The sequence below is a fragment of the Gouania willdenowi genome, chromosome 15 (genome assembly GCF_900634775.1).
Source record: "Gouania willdenowi chromosome 15, fGouWil2.1, whole genome shotgun sequence".
NCBI lineage: Eukaryota > Metazoa > Chordata > Actinopteri > Blenniiformes > Gobiesocidae > Gouania > Gouania willdenowi.
In genome coordinates this window covers 9,982,293-10,006,071 of record NC_041058.1, presented here as the reverse complement: position 1 = coordinate 10,006,071, position 23,779 = coordinate 9,982,293, and the positions used below count along the sequence as shown (strand labels likewise).

The following is a 23,779-nucleotide window of genomic DNA, read 5'->3' as shown; positions in this document are numbered from 1 at the left end:
ACATATTAAATGTGGAGCTGAGTGGTTTCAAAGACAGAAGAAAAAACAAGTGCAAACAGTGGAAAAGTCACAAAACACAAATATCCGCGAGGATGAACAATAACTACAATACAAGTCGGAACTACAAATCTATCCCTCCACAGTTTGGCATCATTTTTGAAACCATTGCTTTCATGCACCAGGCATGTGGTGTTGTGAAAACTGAGGAGTCATCAGGACCAAGTGTCACTACTGTTTTTCCCCCACATGATGGCGCAATTTAACAGGAGTACTTTCAGGAAAATGCAGCAGCTTCCCAACTAAGGAGACTGTCCAGCTGACGTCATGCAGTAACAAAACACAAGCTGTGGCTTTATTACAAAAACAATGATTTACTGAGCAGAGGTGAGATGGAGAGACGAGGAAATATTAACAGCAGCATCTTCAACAAGGGAGGAGAGGACAAACTAAAGGAATTGTTTGTGTTTGTTAGCACATGCCAAGCTCTCCCTGCTATTAATGAAATCCCAAAGTAGGAAACAAGAAGATGACTACACATCTTTGTGTCCAGATTTATGAAAAAAGACCCAGCACATTTAGTCAAACTACTGGAGGCCAAACAGCAACGTTTCCAACTAGAAGAGGTTAAAACAAGGACAAAGATGAGGAGGAAATTAGGCAGCCAAAGCCGGCCGGAGATGGACTGATGCATGGTCATGTGACTTGCATTTTTAATTTCACAGTCAGCGCTTTGTTAGAGAGTGCCATAGTAACATCAAGAGTGGCTCAGTTCTAGTGTAAAGGTCACATTTGCATACCAAAGTGCACAACCAGAAACTATAACGTAATCCTTAATAAATGTTAAATGTTTTGGAGAAAATAACACTGACAAGGGGAATTTGTCATAGCCTGGGACAAACAATAAGCTTAAAGTGCTAGTTTGTTTTTTAGGACCTGAAGAGGTAACACGTGTATAAGTCTAACGCGCCCTCGGGGGAAATAAACGGAAAAAAAAGATCAAAGGTAAATGCACACAATCCTTTATTCCTGCACCCATAAGCAGTCAAGCAGTGCTTACCTGGCGTGGTCAAAGTAATCTTTATTCTGGTTTCTGTAAAAGACGGAGAAACGCAGCATTCGTCCCGCGATGACCTCGGCTTTCTCCAGCAGCTGGTTTAGATGCACAGTGGAATAATCTGAAAATACAAGAGACCAGATTTTTATTTAAGGTTTTATTCTAAGAAATCGTCCTGACATGTCAGCACTGGGAGTCGGTGGAAAGATTTGTTTCTAACGTGATGAGGGATGTAAACACAGAGAACAACATGTTGGGCATGACTTCTACTTTCCCTTTCAGCCATTAAAGGTGGGCACCTTTCCACAGCGTTAATATTAAATATTCTCCTTCATCATCTCATCTCATGCACTTGAACATTCTCCTCATCAAAAAGGCTTAGACTAACTATCCCCTCTGAGAAATCGCCTTTAAATATTCATCGTCCTTCTCACAGCGCCGCTCGTCTTTCATTTTAAAACAAGCTAACATGTTAAAAAAAAAGTAAAATGGTGATTTTTCCTGTTTTTGCCACCAGCAGATTCACAAATTGTGGAAATTAAAGTGATTTTAGGTAATTATTACAACTCCTTAATGGAAAATCAATAACTTTAATACATTTTTGTACACATCATGTATTTGTATTGCACCGTAATGAGTCAGTCGCCCACTTCCAGTATTGTTTGTCTCACTGGATATTGGATGACATCATGAAACAACACTCAGGATACACTTTATCAATGACAACAGAGGCCGAACAGCACAAAATGTTCTCTTCTGCAATTTGAAGGTTTGTTTCAGCTTCCCTCTGCTACTCACTGACCAGGAGGAGTTTTTAACTTCCCTGATGTTCACAATCAACAAAATCTGTGAATGTAATAAAGTAGGTGCAGCTGTTGGTTTAAAATCTCTGCATGATGCCACCATTTTCTCACGGGAGCAGAAAAACTGAAGGAACTGATGGCGTCTCATAAAAGGCTCACTCCATTATCAGTGACAATAAGGAGACGTCCTGTTGTTATGGAAACCACAATCAAGTCATACTATGGTTTGTCTTAAAGCAAAAAAGCATGAGCATAATCTTTGTTTCCATGGTGACACCATTTGACATCATATTTGACATCATTGACTCAGTCCTCTGCAGCGAACGCGCTTCTTTAAGGAACGGTTTAATGCCGTGCTACGTTGATGCTGTCAAGATAAAAACAGCCACTAGATGTCACTGTAACATTTAACAATTAGCTTAAATTTGCCAGGCAGCTAAAAGAACAACTATTAAACTGTATTTGGTCCATGAATCTGACGATATGATTCCCGATTTGCGTGTCACGATACGATATATCCCTATACTAAACAATACGATATACATCGCGATATCAATAATTACAAATTTCCCTTTACAAATACAAAATGGTATGAAATAAAATTTATTTGTATTGTATTTCAAGTACCAAAATCATAAAACAAGTGGTACGTTTGATGATCTGATGTGGTTCACTGACAACCATAGTGTTTACGTGCTATGCACATGCTAGCGCAATTAAAATTTTGTGTTAAAAAGCAAGATTCAAAAAGTCAATTTGGACATTTTAGTAGAGTAACTTTATTGACCCCACAGTGAGGAAATTTACTGTCATGACAGCTCAGATAAAGTGCAAGATTTTATTTTATTTTTTTGATCGATACAATAATCGTGCTGTGAATTATTGTGATATACTGATTTTTTTCTTACACCCTTAGTATTTTGTATTTATTATTAATCTACTTTAACTACAGGATAATTAAAATAAAAGCATGAGCTGCATTTGTTTCTAGTGCTCAGATAAATGAGAGATACCAAACATTTATATTAGCATGTATTTATGCAGCAGCGTTAAAAATGAAGACTGGAAGATAAATGACGAAAACATGATGTCCAGCAGCAAAGCCTCAGGGACGAGCCTCTGTATCCTCTCTATAATAAATTGCACCCAGGAGTCTCCATGCCATCATTGCCTTCCGCCACACCCCTCCCCCACTCTAAGCCTCCAGTCAATGATGCTGAACTGTGTGACCTCTGCATCCAGAGATACAGCACTGCTCTCCTTCCTTTAATCTGTCTTTTTCCACTTCCTCCCCTCCTCCCTCCTTACATCCATTATTTTCTTCTTCTTTTTTCCATGTTGTGCTCTATTCTTCATTTCCAGTGTTCAACTTGACTTTCATTATCATCCTCTGTTATTCACATGCTCTGAGGCAAACTGAAAACTCTGCATTCAAAATGTAAATCCCTGTACCAGTGTATTACTCACCAGCTGTGCAGAACTCGATGATCTCGCTCCACTCAGACACAGCGTAGTCCCCGTCGGTTTGCTTTGAAGCGGTCTGGACGGCGACAGTGTATTCTGTGCGTGGGCTGAGGAACCAGTGGCCCCGCACCGTCATGGGCAGTGGCACCGCTTTGGCCACCAGTTTAGTCGGGACGTCCTGGAGACAAAAAAAAAGGAAGATTTACTGACTCCTGATTGGGAACAAGCACAGTTTATATGTCGCTGGTGCAGGTAACAATTATAAACTATTCTATTCATGAACTCCATCGAAGCATTATTGAATCATAGAAGCTCATTGATTGGCTCGAGAGTCCCTGCCAAGCAACAGAGTTAGACACCAGCAGAGCTGCTGCTGCACCAAAACTCAAACACTAGGCTGTGCTTGAAATTGCATACTAACGTACTATTCTAGTGCTCAATACTAAGTCTGACATCAAAATGAGTATGTAGTGCGTTCACATTAGATAGTATGAAAAGATTGAGTATGTGACAAATACCCAGATGTATATTATATGAGGACATTTCCTTTGTATGCACGGTGGGCACACTAGTCATACTTGACTGCCCCATGATGCATTGCGAGTGAAATGTAAAATTGTCCTCGGACCTGGCTTCAAGCTAAAAAAATCAAACATCCCCTTTTCAAAACAAAAGCATCTCTTGGAAGTATACTTCAGTGGGAATGGTCCTGATCCTAATAATACTACATAGTAAACAGTAAAGGCTATACTCATTGAGTTTATAGTGTATAGTACAGAGTGTGCGATTTCAAACACAGCCCTAGTACGTGGTCACTCTCTGTGACGGAGCAAAAAATGATGAGAAACAAACACCCAGGAAGTATAATAAGGAGCAGAGGAAATGAGGCTGATATAATAATAAGTGTCCTGATAGATAATATTACTTTATCACAGGCAATGTTGGGAACAAAAACACTTTCAAATTAGTTTTTTCATTTCATCAAGAAAATATTAGTAGAGTAAAATGCTGCTTTAGCATCAACAACTCATTTGAAGCTTCATGAATAAAGTGTAATAGTCCCTCCTGATGTTTACAGCATAATTTACTTTCTAGGTATTCAGAAACGTGATAAAAGCTTAAAGTCTGTGTAAAGCAGAAATACATTTGTGTTATTAATTTGTCACACCACAGAAACATGTCATTAAGCCAAATTAAATGAGCTAAATTTGAAAAGAGCCAGAAACTGACTCCCAAAAATCCTGACTGCGCGTCGAGGCCCCGGTCACTGCCTTTTCTACTCGACGCCGCTTGTTTTAACTTTTTGTGGAGCAATATGAGAGTTGTTTCTACAGTGGATTGAGTCAAAGAGAGAACAGAGACAAAAAGTGCCAGAGTTGTATTATTTCTTTTCAAGGCTGCAGCACACGTGAAGCACCGGCAAACGGAGTCAATCACGGATAAAAGGTGTGTGTTTACTGTTATTATCGCTACTCTGGAGGAGACATGACTGGTTAGCTGACTGGTTGACTGGTTAGCTGACTGGTTGACTGGTTAGCTAGCTGGTTGACTGGTTAGCTAGCTGAATTTATTTATACACTTCAGCAGCAGGGTCGAGATTATGCTAATGATGGCTCCGTTACAAAACGCGGCTATGATTTTTGACCCGCCCATTAAATCCTGAACACAGAAATTTGAAACACAGTTTGTGAAGCCTAGCTCCACTCCTAAATTACAAAAGGTTGAATTGCTTTTTACATGTTTTAAGGAAATAAATTTATGACCTATTTAATGTGTTTAGGAGAAAATGGCTGAATTTGCTTTACATGGTTTTATTATGACTGCTTAAAGTATTACATTTTACTGTAAGTGGCCACATGAACAATCAGAGTTGCATTGATGACGTGTGTGTGTCCTGTTTTATCCCAAGAGTCTCAGGTGAGCTTTGGTCAATGTCAATTAATTTAATGTAATGAACTTTTTATGAAGGTGCAGATGTTATGTTTTATTTTTCTCTTTTCCTTTTCATTCATGTTTTTCTTTAGTTTTTTTCAGTTGTAGAGGAGAAAAAAAATTGTTTTAATGTCTTGAATGAAATTAAAACAAGTTTTTGACCATGTCTGTTATACTGTATTATAAATACACAGTTGCCAGTATTATTAACAAGTGGTGCCAGCTCGCTGCATTTTGTTATCATTATTAACTAGATTCTATTTGAAAAAGTGAAAGTATACAATACAGTTGTTTATCAATAATCGACTAATCATGATTTTATTACTGACGATTATGAGTCCATTCTTAAATTTCCAAAAAAACAATTACATTTTGAAATTGTAATAAAAACCAGGTGATTCCTGCTGATTTGTATATTTCATTTACACTACACAATAGTGTAGGTGAGGTGTTAATCAAAAGGGAAGTCAAATAATTCAGCAGCTCACTGTTGATAAATAAGACATAAATAATCAACATTATCATTTTTAACTATTGCAAACACATAAGCACATTTCTGTGAAGCACTTTGATCTACAATTAAATTTGTAAGAAACGTGCAATATCAATAATTTGATTGATTGAATAATAAAAATCAAATCGATTTTATATTTTTTTAAATTATCAATTTGTAATCAAATTTAGAATTATAAAATTATAAAAAAGAAAAAAAGAAAGTGAGTTACTCAGTTTTTAATCAGCGTCTCAGAATTTTACAAACATGTACAGTATCTTAAAGCTTTCCTGAGTGTAAAACGGAATACATATTAATTAGAACGACCCAATAACTCTTTTTAAATGATCCTTGAGTCACAAAAATATTGTTTACTATTCCAGGATTTTATTGTAGGTAAACATGGATCAAATAACTGTTGTGAGCTCTAATTGGATTTGTTAAAAAAGCTTTAACAAGCCTAAATTCATGCTTTTGGTTAATTGCTGTATTCTCTGGGAACGTGGCAGTTTGCTGAGTCATCCCACTACAGCATTCCCCTTAAAGGTGTTTATCCGTCTGTTTGACTCAGGCTTTACCTTGTGTTTGAACTTGTTTGAGTTTTTGTTTTCCTTCTTGTTCAAGTCAATAAAGTAGTGTGTGATGCGCTCCTTGCTGCGTGCCTCCATGTCCCAGCAGATCTTAAAGGAGTCGCAGGTGATGTTGCTGATCTTGATGTTCTGAGGAACGGGGAGCTCTTCCATCTCTGAGATGCTGCCGTCCTGGGATTTACTTCCTGTAGAAAAAACAATAAGGAATGTTGTCATTGTTCAATAATCCTTTCTACAGTATGGAGAGTGAAAAATACATATTTGCTTTGTAGTTCTTCTTGGTAACCTTGACTTACAGGTAACCTGATATAGATAATTCCAAGTTAATCTTGTCTTCTTTTTTGAAATAATATATAAGGTTTCATTTATTCAGACAACTTGTATTGAGGAAATTAGATGTCCTGACATGTTTTCGACTGCCAACTGTCAGTCTTCCTCAGAGGCATCTAGTGATTGCTTTCATGTTATGGATGTAAAGATTAATCGTGAGGCAGTTAAAAATTGATTCAAAGGTGTCACGGTTCACACCGATATATATATATATATTTTTTCTTTACAGGAAAGGGCGCAATCTACTTAGAATTTGAAATTCAGGACGCACCACCGTGTTTTAAATCAGACGTGTGGAAGCATTTTGGCTTCCCCAAGACAAAGTGAAAAAGGTGAGAAAGAAAGAACATGTGAAATCCAAGGTAAGAGGAGCACAGAGAGGAACGGGAGAAACAAGAGAGAAAATGAAAGGTATAGTGTTTATTTACATTATTTCTTTGATATGGGATTTGCTTTAAAATCCAATTGTTAAGGCACAAAATACATTTTCAGTTGCATTTTAAAAAAGAAAAGGAACTATTATGCCGTTTTGCATAGTTTACTGTAGAGCCAGAATTTAAATGAATAGGCTTCTTCATCATTTGTATTATTTCTTTATTTATTTCATTCAGGATTTATTTTTAATTAACTTGCATTGTTTTGCATAGTTTATCAAGGGATTCTTTTGACAATTAAAGATAAAAGGAAATAGTACAGTATTTTTTTTTTTTCAAAGAATTTTTAAAAATATTTTTTAGTCATCATTTGTCTGCAGTCTAATTTTGTAAAATAAATCGGGAGAGAATCGTATCGTATTGGAACTTGAGTGAATCGTTTCATCCCTATTTCATGTGTCCTTATGAGTTCTTTCTGGGCGTGGCCAATCTGAGCATTCAATGAAAGTAGTCAGTAGATGCTTTGATACTTTCCTGATGAAATAACTCACAGAGAGGGATACATCAAAGCAATCACTAGATTCCTCTGAGGAAGACTGACAGTTGGCAGTCGAAACATGTATCATGCTTTGATGTATCCCTCCCTATGAGTTATTTAATAAGGAAAGCGTCAAAGCATCTACTGACCACTTTCATTGAACGCTCAGATTGGCCACGCCCAGAAATAACTCATAAGGACACATGAAAGCAATCTCTAGATTGTTTACATTTTCTGAAAAACAATTGCCTGAATAAATGAAACCTTACATATCACTGATGTAGATAATTTGATCGGTGGAATTTCAGGATTCTTTAAAGGTCCCATGTCTTGCTATTTCAGCCATCTCCATTTGTTCTAAGAACCCCAAAAACATAGTATTTGAGGTTTATTTTCCCAAACTCGCCTGTTTTCCAGAGTTTTAACCTCTGAAAAGTCACTTTCTGAGCAACTCTACACAAACGGGCTGATTTGTGTCCTAGTTATGCATATTCATGAATGGGCGTGTCTATAGACGGTTCACTGACTTCCTCCTCCCCGGTGACGTAGGGCCAGAGGACAGCCCGCCCTCCTCTCACCCACTCCGTAGTCAAGCTCATGCTCAATGCGCACATTCATGGGCATGTCTGTTTACATGTCAATCACGGCAGAGAGCTTCCTGGAGGCGTGCCTTCTCAGTGCCGCGTCGAATTCGTCGTTAAAGTGGGAACGCGTCATCAAATTGGAGCGAGGTGTTTGGGCTCACCCTGCAGTAAAAAAGGAGCAAATCACCCTCTAACCAACGATTGAGGGAATCAATGAAAAAAACACTGTGAGCATGTGTATAAAGATCAAATAGCACTTTTATTATGTTTACAGCACAGAAAAGTTGATTTAGCGCAACATGGGCACTTTAAAAGAAATGGAAAATAATCGTCTTTTAAACAACATACTGAGTAAAAGATGAATTATTCATAGGTTTTGTAGCTTATTTGCTGAATGTGTTTAGTTTTTCCACATCTGTATCCATTTAAATGAGTGTAATACACCTTTAAAACCTTTATATAATTGGATCTCTTAGCAAACACCTGCGACCTATTTAATCCCTTCTTTCGTCTCTTTCTATTTCTTTTTGAATATATCAACCACTCCACGACCGTGGGAATTATTTCTCAAACAGCTACTGCAGAACTAAAACACGTGCAAACACAAGTGCACCCACCACATACGTTGCCATGGTGACACATCAGTGCCAAATGCACTTTTTCTTTCTTGATTATATGCAACGTTTAATATTTCAAACACTTGAATCCCAGATAAAGCCTTAAGGCGTGCAGCAACATGTTGAAGCAATGCATTATGGGATGACCTCTATTCACCGATCAAGTTGAAACGGACAAACAAGCTCAGCCAGGTGATAATGTTTACCTTTAAGCAAATAAGCTTTTTGTGCACATACTGGTTCCTGTGGAGGAACGTGTAGCAAAAAAACAAAAAGAAAAATAAACTGCCATCCAGACGTCTCTGAGGGCCACAGAAAGATGTCAGAACACATTTGAATGAAGGCTTTGTAGTGCTGACATGGCACAGTGAGACGCCCACTTGGCATGGCAACAATGTGTTTTCTGTGTGTGCACCCTCGGTATCAACACGAGTGAGTAAAATTCACTAATGCAGTGTTTGGGGTAGCGCAGGGGGGGAGATGACAATAGCAAACGCACTGAAGTGTGAGAAATTCCTCTCTGTTCATCAAGGAATGAGGGTTAGATGAAAGAAAAATCCCATAATTGGTTGTGTGGACTCATCTATGTAACCTCAGCTCTGCTCAGCTCCAGCAGTGCATTCGTTTAAGGAAGCAGCCAGCCAGGAAGGTAATCTCTACCTCTAATAAGTCAAAAGCTACTTCTGAGTATCTAATGCGAAATCTTCACTTGTGACCAAAAAAAAAAAACCATCCTTCACAGACAAATGTGTGTGTTTTTAACTACAAAACCTAATCAGACCCCCCATTGACTTATTCCTAATCACAATTAGCAGATTACACAAAATAATCACTTAAAGACCTCCTATTGTTACAGTCTTTACCCAAACAACTGCTCATTGTTCCCAATGAATAATGGGACTTGCACATTTTGATTCTGTGAAATCACTATTACATAATAGTGAGAAGTGCATTGTGGGTAATGGAGTAAAAAAAAAAAAAATGCTGAAAGGTCAAACAGTCAAATCCCCAATTTGACAACCCAGCATTGGACGTAAACCTTAATTTGTGTACAAATCTAATCCTGGGGTTGGTCTGCATCTAAAACTGTCTTACTTTACTGAAACCTGGCTGAGCTCATAGCTTAGCTCAGGCTAAGAGGGTCAAAAACACACCATGACGCTGCAGGTCTGTGATTGAAAATGGTCAGACATGTCAGCATGGAGCGGTCCAATCTAAGCTGAACTTTGACCAAAAAAAAAAAAAAAAAGATGCAGATTATTGCCCTGAAAGAGGAAAAATGTCCAAATAACTCCTAGGATTTAGATCTGTATTGTAGTTGTTGTCAGTTTTTTTTAACCTGCGGCTTTCCTGCAGTGTTTGACTATAAACATGAACCCAAGGCAAACATCACACAGAAAAACCTGTTCCTTCTGTTCCTTTAAATGCAGTGAAGTCTCCCATTGAAAACAATCTCCAATGTGAGCCCATAGGGCTGATCCAATCACTCGTTACTCTAATGCCCGATTAATTATCTCATAGATGGACCCGATTACTCACACAACAAAGCTCAGACAAAACAGTACAGAATAAATACCCGAGATAAAGGCTTACACAGTTCTTAATGATTTATGGAAGGAAAAAAAAGTTGTGCTAAAAAGTCAGCTTTTCATCTTAGATTATACAGATATATACAGCTGGTTAACATGAACAAATCACATTTTAAAGATGGGATGTATGGCCTCGGATTTTCAAAATTTCCCAAAATCTGTTTCAGTGTTTCCATGTCATAATATACTTTTCTGTTTGGTTTCCATTTCAACATCTTTTCCTAATTGATGACTTTAGTGACTATTAAAACTCCTTGAAATCATGCCAAACATGTTAAATATGGTTAATAACGTAAACTACTGTTATTAACTTTTAAATATGCTTCAGATGATATACAAAATTGGAATAGTTATGCTGAAATCGTGCAAGATTACGTCGCAAAAGCAAAGTTAGCCACATTGCTAGACCATCAATCACCTGTGTAACAAAATAAATATCATGGAATAGAGTGATATGGTCCCAAAACATTGGTTAGGAAACCTTAAACTTACTGCCAATCCTCACTCATCCTCATTTTGCATGAAACTTTGCACAGCCGTGTGATTGAAGATGTGTCACCAGGTAAAATGACCACCAGTTTAACTAATACACCATCAGCTAAACCTGCCTTTGTTTAGGACCTGTATAGATTCCAGTGCGGTCATAATAATCTGAACCGCTTGTTCGTCACAACACAATATAAACACAGCTCTGCATTCATTTTTAACCACAGGATTAAACAATCACTAAAAAACACATAGCAAGTGATTTTGAACACCTTTATCGGTTGAATTGGACATATTTTTTTGTTTGTCACACTTTCTACATATTCAGTAACCCATTTTCTGGTGGAAAATAGCGTTAATGTATGATATTGTCCAAAACATGCATGTAAGATATTTCCTCATTGGAGCCTGATTGTTTTTTAAAAAAGAAAGCGAAAAAAGATCTTGTCAGAACTTGATTTCCATTCTTTCCATTTGTTTTACATGATCACGGTAAAAGGAGTCCCAAGAGATGTAAAAGGGATGTCAAATCATCAGGGACAAAATAAATCCACTCTGTGCACTTACTATAACTTTGTACGTGTAAGATTATTTTTGCTGAGTCACACTACACTCCATGTGCGCTGTCTGTGTGTGTGTGTGTGTGTGTGTGTGGTTATGCACAGCAGTGGACAAAGAGGAGATACAGTAGATATTATGAACATGATGGATTTAACCCTTTCAATGGCTCTATTGGGTATCACTCCACAGTCTGTGATACCTTTCCAAAAGAATCAATGAAAACCTTGTTTGAATGCACGCCTATAATACACTCTCCTAATGCTTCTCCAGTTACACCATATGTGTATATCAGGAACTAACAGTTCATAACAAAGAGAGAGAAGAGAATGGATTTCAACTAATGGCAGCTACACCATGTACCAGGGTTGGGGTCAAATATGATTTTAATCACGTAATTTATATTTAGTTACAATTATGACTTAATAATGATTGTAATTGTATTTGAAAACCAATTGCCTTTCATGTCAAAGATCTTGGAAAAAACAGTAGCTGAGCAACCTTACAGATTTTTTTTGGAAAAAATAATGTGATGGATCCTTTCCAGTCTGGTTTTCGCAAATTTCATTCTACAGAAACTGCTTTACAGAAGGTTTCTAGTGACATCTTGATGACAGCAGATGCTGGAGAAAACAGTTCTGGTTCTACTGGATCTTTCCACTGCTTTTGATACTATTGATCATGGTGTCATGTTAACCTGGCTAAAGGATTTGTTTGGCATTACTTGTGTTGTTTTTAAAATGGTTTTACGCCCTATTTATCCAAGAGATCTCTCAGTGTTTGCCTAAATAGAATAATGTTGGATACAACGAACCTGTACATTTTTGTCCTTGGGCAAAAGACGTTTTAATGCTATATCTTATCATCTCTATGTGGACGCCATCCAGATATACTTCTCTTTCAAAGCTTCTTCATTTCATAAATTATCTAGTTTAATAAACTGTCTGACAAAAATCAAGACATGGTTACAAAACAATTTTCTACAATTAAACAATGAAAAAACAGAAACTTTGATTACAGGCAGACAAAGAATCCCAGAAATAAAAAAAACACAAGATTTTTAAGGTTTTCCGATACAACATCCGTTAGAAATTTGGGTGTCCTCTCTTTCAATGTCTTTTGAGCATCACTCCAAAACAGTTGGTTAGAAACTGTTTTATCTCCTCAAGAACATCTTAAAACTCAGACTATTGGTGTCAAAAGCAGAGCTTGAGATGATTATCCATGCTTTTATCTCTTCACGTTTGGACTACTGCAACAGTCTTTTTATTTGTTTAAACAAGTCAGCTTTGGGTCATCTCCAGACAGTGCAAAACACCGCAGCCAGACTTTTAACTAGCACAAATAGAAGATCAAACATTACTCCGGTCTTAGCTTCTCTTCAATGGCTGCCAATAAATTTTAATATTGATTTGAAAATTTTAGTTTTTTTAACTTTTAGGGCCCTACATGGTCAAGCTCCACAGTATATCTCTGACCTGCTGCAACCACATTCTTCCTCTCGTGTTCTGAGATCAGCAGGCCATTATTTGCTGTTCGTCCCACACACTCACTATAAAACACATGGCGATAGGACATTTCAGGCAGTGGCACCAAGACTGTGGAACGCTCTGCCGCTGGCTCTACGCTGCACTAACTCCATTGACTCCTTGACACTTTTATACAGATAAGCTTTTAATTCACCTCTTTTATTAACTTTGTGTGAACATTGTATTTTCTTTAGAAATGCATAAAAATAATATTTTTTTTGGATATAAGGCTATCATAGGACCCTAAAAACCAATTTCAAATGCCTCAAAACGGAGGTAGGCAATATTAAGCCATTAAAACGGCGAAAAAATGTACGGCTATATAGTAAGGCATTAAAACAGGCAAAAAAAATGGAGGTAGGGGGGGGCTTTTTTAAGACATAAAAAAACGCCCACGAATGGGTAAGGCATAACAATCACAATTTTTCTGAGATAAAGCATAAAAGGGCAAAAATATTTCAAATGTCAAACAACTGAGAAAAGGCTATGGTAAGAAGGTGATGGTGAAGGAATCATCATGAGGCATCGTGACACTTGAGCCAATTGGTTCTAGAAATGGTTCATTTCTCGAAATTTTATGTGCACAGTAGGTGGTTACCTACTGGCAAGGTTTAAAATCACAGGTAGCTGTATCTTCACCACATAAATTGTGATGCACTGCATTTTTGTGTCTGTTGGGAAGTTTTGTGGCACTCGGGTGAATGACAATGAATCACGACAATTATTGAATATTGTATTTCTCTACAAAAATAATCATGTTTGTAATAAAATATTTCTCAATGCATTCTCTGTGTTAATTTTCCCAAAAGTGGTTCCCCGGGGATATGAACCCTGGTCCTCTATTCCTAAAACATTTACTTCAACCCTGTTCTCTGACCGCTAGACAACCAGTATTTTAAATAATAGGACATAAAACAGAGGTAAGGCTATAGTAAGGCAAAAAAACGGGCGAAAAAATTTCCAAGCCTCGAAACGGAGGTAAGGCTATAGTAAGTCATAAAAAACGGGCGAAAAAATTTGAAACGTCCAAAAAAAAATTTCAAACGCCTAAAACAGAGGTAAGGCGGAAAAAACAGTCGAAAAATTTTCAAACGCCTCAAAACGGAGGTAAAGGCTATAGCAAGGCATAAAAACGGGCGAAAAAAATTTCCAAGCTTCGAAACGGAGGTAAGGCTATAGTAAGGCATAAAAATGGGCAAAATTTTTTTCAAACGCCTCAAAACAGAGGTAAGGCTGTAGTAAGGCGAAAAAAACGGTCGAAAAAAATTTCAAACGCCTCTAACAGAGGTAAGGCTATAGTAAGAGCATAAAAACACCGGCGAAAAAATTTCCAAGCCTCGAAACGGAGGTAAGGCTATTGTAAGGCATAAAAAACGGGTGGAAAAATTTCAAATACAAAAAATGGAGGTAAGGCTATTGTAAGGCATAAAAACAAGCAAAAAAATTTCAAGGCCTCGAAACGGAAGAAAGGCTATAGTAAGGCATAAAAAAAAGCAAAAAAATTTCAAGGCCTCGAAACGGAAGTAAGGCTGGGGTAAGGCATAAAAACGGGCGAACAACTTCAAATGCAGAAAACAAAAGGTAAGGCTATAGTAAGGCATAAAAACAGGTGAAAAATTTCAGGGGTCAAAACGGAGGTAAGGCTATAGTAAGGCATAAAAACGGGCAAAAAAATTTCCAAGCCTCGAAACGGAAGTAAGGGCTATAGTAAGGCAATAAAAACGGGCGAAACAACTTCAATGCCAAAAACAAAGGTAAGGCTATAGTAAGGCATAAAAACAGGGTGAAAAAATTTCGGGGGTCGAAACGGAGGTAAGGCTATAGTAAGGCATAAAAAAAAGCAAAAGAATTTCAAGGCCTCGAAACGGAAGTAAGGCTATAGCAAGGCATAAAAACGGGCGAAACAACTTCAAATGCCAAAAACAAAGGTAAGGCTATAGTAAGGCATAAAAACGGGCAAAAAAATTTCCAAGCCTCGAAACGGAGGTAAGGCTATAGTAAGGCATAAAAATGGGCGAAACAACTTCAAACACCTCCAAATGGAAGTAAGGCTATAGAAAGGCATAAAAACAAGCAAAAAAATTTCAAGGCCTCGAAACGGAAGAAAGGCTATAGTAAGGCATAAAAACGGGCGAAACAACTTCAAATGCAGAAAAAAAAAGGTAAGGCTATAGTAAGGCATAAAAACAGGTGAAAAAATTTCAGGGGTCGAAACAGAGGTAAGGCTATAGTAAGGCATAAAAACGGGCAAAAAAATTTCCAAGCCTCGAAACGCAAGTAAGGCTATAGTAAGGCATAAAAAAATCAAAAAAAAATCAAGGCCTCGAAACGGAAGTAAGGCTATAGTAAGGCATAAAAACAGGTGAAAAAATTTCAGGGGTCGAAACGGAGGTAAGGCTATAGTAAGGCATAAAAACGGGCAAAAAAATTTCCAAGCCTCGAAACGGAAGTAAGGCTATAGTAAGGCATAAAAACGGGCGGAATAACTTCAAATGCCAAAAACAAAGGAAAGGCTATAGTAAGGCATAAAAACAGGTGAAAAAATTTCAGGGGTCGAAACGGAGGTAAAGCTATAGTAAGGCATAAAAACGGGCAAAAAAATTTCCAAGCCTCGAAACGGAAGTAAGGCTATAGTAAGGCATAAAAACGGGCAAAAAATTTTTCCAAGCCTCGAAACGGAGGTAAGGCTATAGTAAGGCATGAAAACGGGCAAAAAAATTTACAAGCCTCGAAACGGAGGTAAGGCTATTGTAAGGCATAAAAAAAAAGCAAAAAAATTTCAAGGCCTCGAAACGGAAGAAAGGCTATAGTAAGGCATAAAAAAAAGCAAAAAAATTTCAAGGCCTCGAAACGGAAGTAAGGCTATAGTAAGGCATAAAAACAGGTGAAAAAATTTCAGGGGTCGAAACGGAGGTAAGGCTATAGTAAGGCATAAAAACGGGCAAAAAAATTTCCAAACCTCGAAACGGAAGTAAGGCTATAGTAAGGCATAAAAAAAAGCAAAAAAAATTTCAAGGCCTCGAAACGGAAGTAAGGCTATAGTAAGGCATAAAAACGGGCGAAACAACTTCAAATGCCAAAAACAAAGGTAAAGGCTATAGTAAAGGCATAAAAAACAGGTGAAAAAATTTCGGGGGTCGAAACGGAGGTAAGGCTATAGTAAGGCAAAAAAACGGGCAAAAAAATTTCCAAGCCTCGAAACGGAGGTAAGGCTATAGTAAGGCATAAAAACGGGCAAAAAAATTTCCAAGCCTCGAAACGGAAGTAAGGCTATAGTAAGGCATAAAAAAAAAGCAAAAAAATATCACGCCTCGAAACGGAAGTAAGGCTATAGTAAGGCATAAAAATGGGGCGAAACAACTTCAAATGCCAAAAACAAAGGTAAGGCATATAAAACGGGCAAAAAAATTCCCAAGCCTCGAAACGGAGGTAAAGGCTATAGTAAGGCAATAAAAATGGGTGAAACAACTTCAAACACCTCCAAATGGAAGTAAGGCTATAGTAAGGCATAAAAACAAGCAAAAAAAATTCAAACGTCTCGAAACGAAGGTAAGGCTATAGTAAGGCATAAAAACAGGCAAAAAAAATATAAAAAGCTTCAAAACGGAAGTAAGGCTATAGTAAGGCATAAAAACGGGTGAAAAAATTTCAGGGGTCGAAACGGAGGTAAGGCTATAGTAAGGCATAAAAACGGGCAAAAAAATTTCCAAGCCTCAAAACGGAAGTAAGGCTATAGTAAGGCATAAAAAAAGCAAGAAAATTTCAAGGCCTCGAAACGGAAGTAAGGCTATAGTAAGGCATAAAAACAGGTGAAAAAATTTCAGGGGTCGAAACGGAGGTAAGGCTATAGTAAGGCATAAAAACGGCAAAAAAAATTTCCAAGCCTCGAAACGGAAGTAAGGCTATAGTAAGGCATAAAAAAAGCAAAAAAATTCAAGGCCTCGAAACGGAAGTAAGGCTATAGTAAGGCATAAAAAACGGGCAAAACAACTTCAAATGCCAAAAACAAAGGTAAGGCTTATAGTAAGGCATAAAAACAGGTGAAAAAATTTCGGGGGTCGAAACGGAGGTAAGGCTATAAGTAAGCCATAAAAACGGGCACAAAAAATTTCAAGTCTCGAAACGGAAGTAAGGCTATATTAAGGCATAAAAATAGGCAAAAAAATTTCAAGGCCTCGAAACGGAGGTAGGTAAGGCTATAGTAAGGCATAAAAACAGGTGAAAAAATTTCAGGGGTCGACGAAACGGAGGGTAAGGCTATAGTAAGGCATAAAACGGGCAAAAAAATTTCCAAGCCTCGAAACGGAAGTAAGGCTATAGTAAGGCATAAAAAAAGCAAAAAAATTTCAAGGCCTCGAAACGGAAAGTAAGGCTATAGTAAGGCATAAAAAACGGGCCAAAACAACTTCAAATGCCAAAAACAAAGGTAAGGCTATAGTAAGGCATAAAAACAGGTTGAAAAAATTTCGGGGGTCGAAACGGAGGTAAGGCTTATAGTAAGGCATAAAAACGGGCAAAAAAATTTCCAAGTCTCGAAACGGAAGTAAGGCTATATTAAGGCATAAAAATAGGCAAAAAAATTTCACGGCCTCGAAACGGAGGTAAGGCTATAGTAAGGCATAAAACAGGTGAAAAAATTTCAGGGGTCGAAACGGAGGTAAGGCTATAGTAAGGCATAAAAACGGGCAAAAAAATTTCCAAGCCTCGAAACGGAAGTAAGGCTATAGTAAGGCATAAAAAAAAGCAAAAAAATTTCAAGGCCTCGAAACGGAAGTAAGGCTATAGTAAGGCATAAAAACAGGTGAAAAAATTTCAGGGGTCGAAACGGAGGTAAGGCTATAGTAAGGTATGAAAACGGGCAAAAAAATTTCCAAGCCTCGAAACGGAAGTAAGTAAGGCTATAGTAAGGCATAAAAACGGGCGAAACAACTTCAAACTGCCAAAAACAAAGGTAAGGCTATAGTAAGGCATAAAAACAGGCTGAAAAAATTTTCGGGGGTCGAAACGGAGGTAAGGCTATAGTAAGGCATAAAAAAAAAGCAAAAAAATTTCAAGGCCTCGAAACGGAAGTAAGGCTATAGCAAGGCATAAAAACGGGCGAAACAACTTCAAATGCCAAAAACAAAGGTAAGGCTATAGTAAGGCATAAAAACAGGTGAAAAAATTTCAGGGGTCGAAACGGAGGTAAGGCTATAGTAAGGCATAAAAACGGGCAAAAAAATTTCCAAGCCTCGAAACGGAAGTAAGGCTATAGTAAGGCATAAAAAAATCAAAAAAAAATCAAGGCCTCGAAACGGAAGTAAGGCTATAGTAAGGCATAAAAACAGGTGAAAAAATTCAGGGGTCGAAACGGAGGTAAGGCTATAGTAAGGCATAAAAACAGGCAAAAAAATTTCCAAGCCTCGAAACGGAAGTAAGGCTATAGTAAGGCATAAAAACGGGCGGAATAACTTCAAATGCCAAAAACAAAGAAAGGCTTATAGTAAGGCATTAAAAACAGGTGAAAAAATTTCAGGGGTCGAAATGGAGGTAAGGCTATAGAAAGGATAAAAAACAGGTGAAAAAATTTCAGGGGTCGAACGGAGGTAAGCTATAGTAAGGCATAAAAACGGCAAAAAATTTCAGGGGTCGAAACGGAAGTAAGGCTATAGTAAGCATAAAAACGGGCAAAAATTTTTCCAAGCCTCGAAACGGAAGTAAGGCTATAGGAAGGCATAAAAAAAGCAAAAATTTTTCCAAACCTCGAAACGGAAGTAAGGCTATAGTAAGGCATAAAAAAAAGCAAAAAAAATTTCAAGGCCTCGAAACGGAAAAGTAAGGCTATAGTAAGGCATTAAAAAGGTGAAAAAATTTCGGGGGTCGAAACGGAGGGTAAGGCTATAGTAAGGCATAAAAACGGGCAAAAAAATTTCCAAGCCTCGAAACGGAAGTAAGGCTATAGTAAGGCATAAAAACGGGTGAAACAACTTCAAACACCTCCAAAAACAAAGGTAAGGCTATAGTAAGGTATAAAAACAGGTGAAAAAATTTCAGGGGTCGAAACGGAGGTAAGGCTATAGTAAGGCATAAAAACGGGCAAAAAAATTTCCAAGCCTCGAAACGGAAGTAAGGCTATAGTAAGGCATAAAAAAAAGCAAAAAAATTTCAAGGCCTCAAAACGGAAGTAAGGCTATAGTAAGGCATAAAAACAGGTGACAAAATTTCAGGGGTCGAAACGGAGGTAAGGCTATAGTAAGGCATAAAAACTGACAAAAAAATTTACAAGCCTCGAAACGGAGGTAAGGCTATAGTAAGGCATGAAAACGGGCAAAAAAAATTTACAAGCCTCGAAACGGAGGTAAGGCTATTGTAAGGCATAAAAAAAAGCAAAAAAATTTCAAGGCCTCGAAACGGAAGAAAGGCTATAGTAAGGCATAAAAAAAAAGCAAAAAAATTTCAGGGGTCGAAACGGAGGTAAGGCTATAGTAAGGGCCATAAAAACGGGCAAAAAAATTTCCAAACCTCTCAACGGAAGTAAGGCTATAGTAAAGCATAAAAAAAAGCAAAAAAATTTCAAGGCCTACGAAACGGAAGTAAGGCTATAGTAAGGCATAAAAAACGGGCGAAACAACTTCAAATGCCAAAAACAAAGGTAAGGCTATAGTAAGGCATAAAAACAGGTGAAAAAATTTCAGGGGTCGAAACGGAAGGTAAAGGCTATAGTAAGGCAAAAAAAACGGGCAAAAAAATTTCCAAGCCTCGAAATGGAAGGGTAGACGGCTATAGTAAGGCATAAAAACGGGCAAAAAAATTTCCAAGCCTCGAAACGGAAGTAAGGCTATAGTAAGGCATAAAAAAAAAGCAAAAAAATTTCAAGGCCTCGAAACGGAAGTAAGGCTATAGTAAGGCATAAAAATGGGCGAAACAACTTCAAATGCCAAAAACAAAGGTAAGGCAATAAAAACGGGCAAAAAATTCCCAAGCCTCGAAACGGAGGTAAGGCTATAGTAAGGCATGAAAACGGGCAAAAAAAAATTACACAGCCTCGAAACGGAGGTAATAAGGCTATTGTAGGCATAAAAAAAAGCAAAAAACTTTCAAGGCCTCGAAACGGAAGAAAGGCTATATAGTAAGGCATAAAAAAAAAGCAAAAAAATTTCAAGGCCTCAAAACGGAAGTAAGGCTCTATAGTAAGGCATAAAAACAGGTGACAAAATTTCAGGGGTCGAAAACGGAGGGGTAAGGCTATAGGTAAGGCATAAAAACGGGCAAAAAAATTTACAAGCCTCGAAACGGAGGTAAGGCTATAGTAAGGCATGAAAACGGGCAAAAAAATTTACAAGCCTCGAAACGGAGGTAAGGCTATTGTAAGGCATAAAAAAAAGCAAAAAAATTTCAAGGCCTCGAAACGGAAGAAAGGCTATAGTAAGGCATAAAAAAAAGCAAAAAAAATTTCAGGGGTCGAAACGGAGGTAAGGCTATAGTAAGGCATAAAAACGGGCAAAAAAATTTCCAAACCTCGAAACGGAAGTAAGGCTATAGTAAGGCATAAAAAAAAGCAAAAAAATTTCAAGGCCTCGAACGGAAGTAAGGCTATAGTAAGGCCATAAAAAACGGGCGAAACAACTTCAATGCCAAAAACAAATGGTAAGGCTATAGTAAGGCATAAAAACAGGTGAAAAAATTTCGGGGGTCGAACGGAGGTAAGGCTATAGTAAGGCAAAAAAAACGGGCAAAAAAATTTCCAAGCCTCGAAACGGAGGTAAGGCTATAGTAAGGCATAAAAACGGGCAAAAAAATTTCCAAGCCTCGAAACGGAAGTAAGGCTATAGTAAGGCATAAAAAAAAAGCAAAAAAATTTCACGGCCTCGAAACGGGAAAGTAAGGCTATAGTAAGGCATAAAAATGGGCGAAACAACTTCAAATGCCAAAAACAAAGGTAAGGCATAAAAACGGGCAAAAAAAATTCCCAAGCCTCGAAACGGAGGTAAGGCTATAGTAAGGCATAAAAAAAAGTAAAAGAATTTCAAGGCCTCGAAACGGAAGTAAGGCTATAGTAAGGCATAAAAACAGGTGAAAAAATTTCGGGGGTCGAAACGGAGGTAAGGCTATAGTAAGGCATAAAAATGGGTGAAACAACTTCAAACACCTCCAAATGGAAGTAAGGCTATAGAAAGGCATAAAAACAAGCAAAAAAATTCCAAGCCTTGAAACGGAAGTAAGGCTATAGTAAGGCATCGAAAAGTGCGAAAAAATTTCAGTTGCCTCGAAATGGAGGTAGGGCTATAGTAAGGCATAAAAACAGGTAAAAAAATTTAAAACGGAGGTAAGGCTATAGTAAGGCATAAAAACGGGCAAAAAAAATTTCCAAGCCTCAAAACGGAAGTAAGGCTATAGTAAGGCATAAAAAAAGCAAGCAAATTTCAAGGCCTCGAAACGGAAGTAAGGCTATAGTAAGGCATAAAAACAGGTGAAAAAATTTCAGGGGTCGAACCGGAGGTAAGGCTATAGTACGGCATAAAAACGGGCAAAAAAATTTCCAAGCCTCGAAACGGAAGTAAGGCTATAGTAAGGCATGAAAAAAAAGCAAAAAAATTTCAAGGCCTCGAAACGGAAGTAAGGCTATAGTAAGGCATAAAAACGGGGAAAAACAACTTCAAATGCCAAAAACAAAGGTAAGGCTATAGTAAGGCATAAAAACAGGTGAAAAAATTTCGGGGGTCGAAACGGAGGTAAGGCTATAGTAAGGCATAAAAACGGGCACAAAAATTTCCAAGTCTCGAAACGGAAGTAAGGCTATATTAAGGCATAAAAATAGGCAAAAAAATTTCAATGCCTCGAAACGGAGGTAAGGCTATAGTAAGGCTATAAAAAAAGGTGAAAAATTTCAGGGTCGAAACGGAGGTAAGGCTATAGTAAGGCATAAAAACGGGCAAAAAATTTCCAAGCCTCGAAACGGGAAGTAAGGCTATAGTAAGGCATAAAAAAAAGCAAAAAAAATTTCAAGGCCTCGAACGGAAAGTAAGGCTATAGTAAGGCATTAAACACGGGCAAAACAACTTCAATGCCAAAAACAAAGGTAAGGCTATAGTAAGGCATAAAACAGGTGAAAAAATTTCGGGGGTCGAAACGGAGGTAAGGCTATAGTAAGGCATAAAAACGGGCAAAAAAATTTCAAGGCCTCGAAACGGAAGTAAGGCTATATTAAGGCATAAAAATAGGCAAAAAAATTTCACGGCCTCGAAACGGAGGTAAGGCTATAGTAAGGCATAAAAACAGGTGAAAAAATTTCAGGGGTCGAAACGGAGGTAAGGCTATAGTAAGGCATAAAAAAAAAGCAAAAAAATTTCCAAGCCTCGAAACGGAAGTAAGGCTATAGTAAGGCATAAAAAAAAAGCAAAAAAATTTCAAGGCCTCGAAACGGAAGTAAGGCTATAGTGAGGCATAAAAACGGGCAAAACAACTTCAAATGCCAAAAACAAAGGTAAGGCTATAGTAAGGCATAAAAACAGGTGAAAAAATTTCGGGGGTCGAAACGGAGGTAAGGCTATAGTAAGGCATAAAAAAAAGCAAAAAAATTTCAAGGCCTCGAAACGGAAGTAAGGCTATAGCAAGGCATAAAAACGGGCGAAACAACTTCAAATGCCAAAAACAAAGGTAAGGCTATAGTAAGGCATAAAACAGGTGAAAAAATTTCAGGGGTCGAAACTGAGGTAAGGCTATAGTAAGGCATAAAAACGGGCAAAAAAATTTCCAAGCCTCGAAACGGAAGTAAGGCTATAGTAAGGCATAAAAAAATCAAGGCCTCGAAACGGAAGTAAGGCTATAGTAAGGCATAAAAACAGGTGAAAAAATTTCAGGGGTCGAAACGGAGGTAAGGCTATAGTAAGGCATAAAAACAGGCAAAAAAATTCCAAGCCTCGAAAACGGAAAGTAAGGCTATAGTAAGGCATAAAAACGGGCGGAATAACTTCAAATGCCAAAAACAAAGGAAAGGCTATAGTAAGGCATAAAAACAGGTGAAAAAATTTCAGGGGTCGAAATGGAGGTAAGGCTATAGAAAGGCATAAAAACAGGTGAAAAAATTTCAGGGGTCGAAACGGAGGTAAGGCTATAGTAAGGCATAAAAACGGGCAAAAAAATTTCAGGGGTCGAAACGGAAGTAAGGCTATAGTAAGGCATAAAAACGGGCAAAAATTTTTCCAAGCCTCGAAACGGAAGTAAGGCTATAGGAAGGCATAAAAAAAGCAAAAATTTTTCCAAACCTCGAAACGGAAGTAAGGCTATAGTAAGGCATAAAAAAAAGCAAAAAAATTTCAAGGCCTCGAAACGGAAGTAAGGCTATAGTAAGGCATAAAAACGGGCGAAACAACTTCAAATGCCAAAAACAAAGGTAAGGCTATAGTAAGGCATTAAAAACAGGTGAAAAAATTTCAGGGGGTCGAAACGGAGGTAAGGCTATAGTAAGGCATAAAAACGGGCAAAAAAATTTCCAAGCCTCGAAACGGAAGTAAGGCTATAGTAAGGCATAAAAACGGGTGAAACAACTTCAAACACCTCCAAAAACAAAGGTAAGGCTATAGTAAGGTATAAAAACAGGTGAAAAAATTTCAGGGGTCGAAACGGAGGTAAGGCTATAGTAAGGCATAAAAACGGGCGCAAAAAATTTTCCAAGCCTCGAAACGGAAGTAAGGCTATAGTAAGGCATAAAAAAAAGCAAAAAAATTTCAAGGCCTCAAAACGAAAGTAAGGCTATAGTAAGGCATAAAAACAGGTGACAAAATTTCAGGGGTCGAAACGGAGGTAAGGCTATAGTAAGGCATAAAAACTGACAAAAAAATTTACAAGCCTCGAAACGG

The 23,779-nt window shown here is 37.7% G+C and overlaps 1 protein-coding gene across 1 annotated transcript in view; it reads right to left on the bottom strand.

Moving 5' to 3' along the window:
• phyhiplb (phytanoyl-CoA 2-hydroxylase interacting protein-like b) overlaps nt 1-23,779 on the bottom strand; it is a 38,114-nt gene that overhangs the window by 3,314 nt on the left and 11,021 nt on the right. Inside the window, exons 2-4 of the mRNA XM_028468571.1 lie at nt 6,325-6,521; nt 3,325-3,499; nt 1,058-1,175 (exon numbers count right to left, since the gene is read on the bottom strand). Coding sequence (XP_028324372.1) covers nt 1,058-1,175; nt 3,325-3,499; nt 6,325-6,521 — 490 coding nt within the window. The remainder of the gene's footprint in view (nt 1-1,057; nt 1,176-3,324; nt 3,500-6,324; nt 6,522-23,779) is intronic.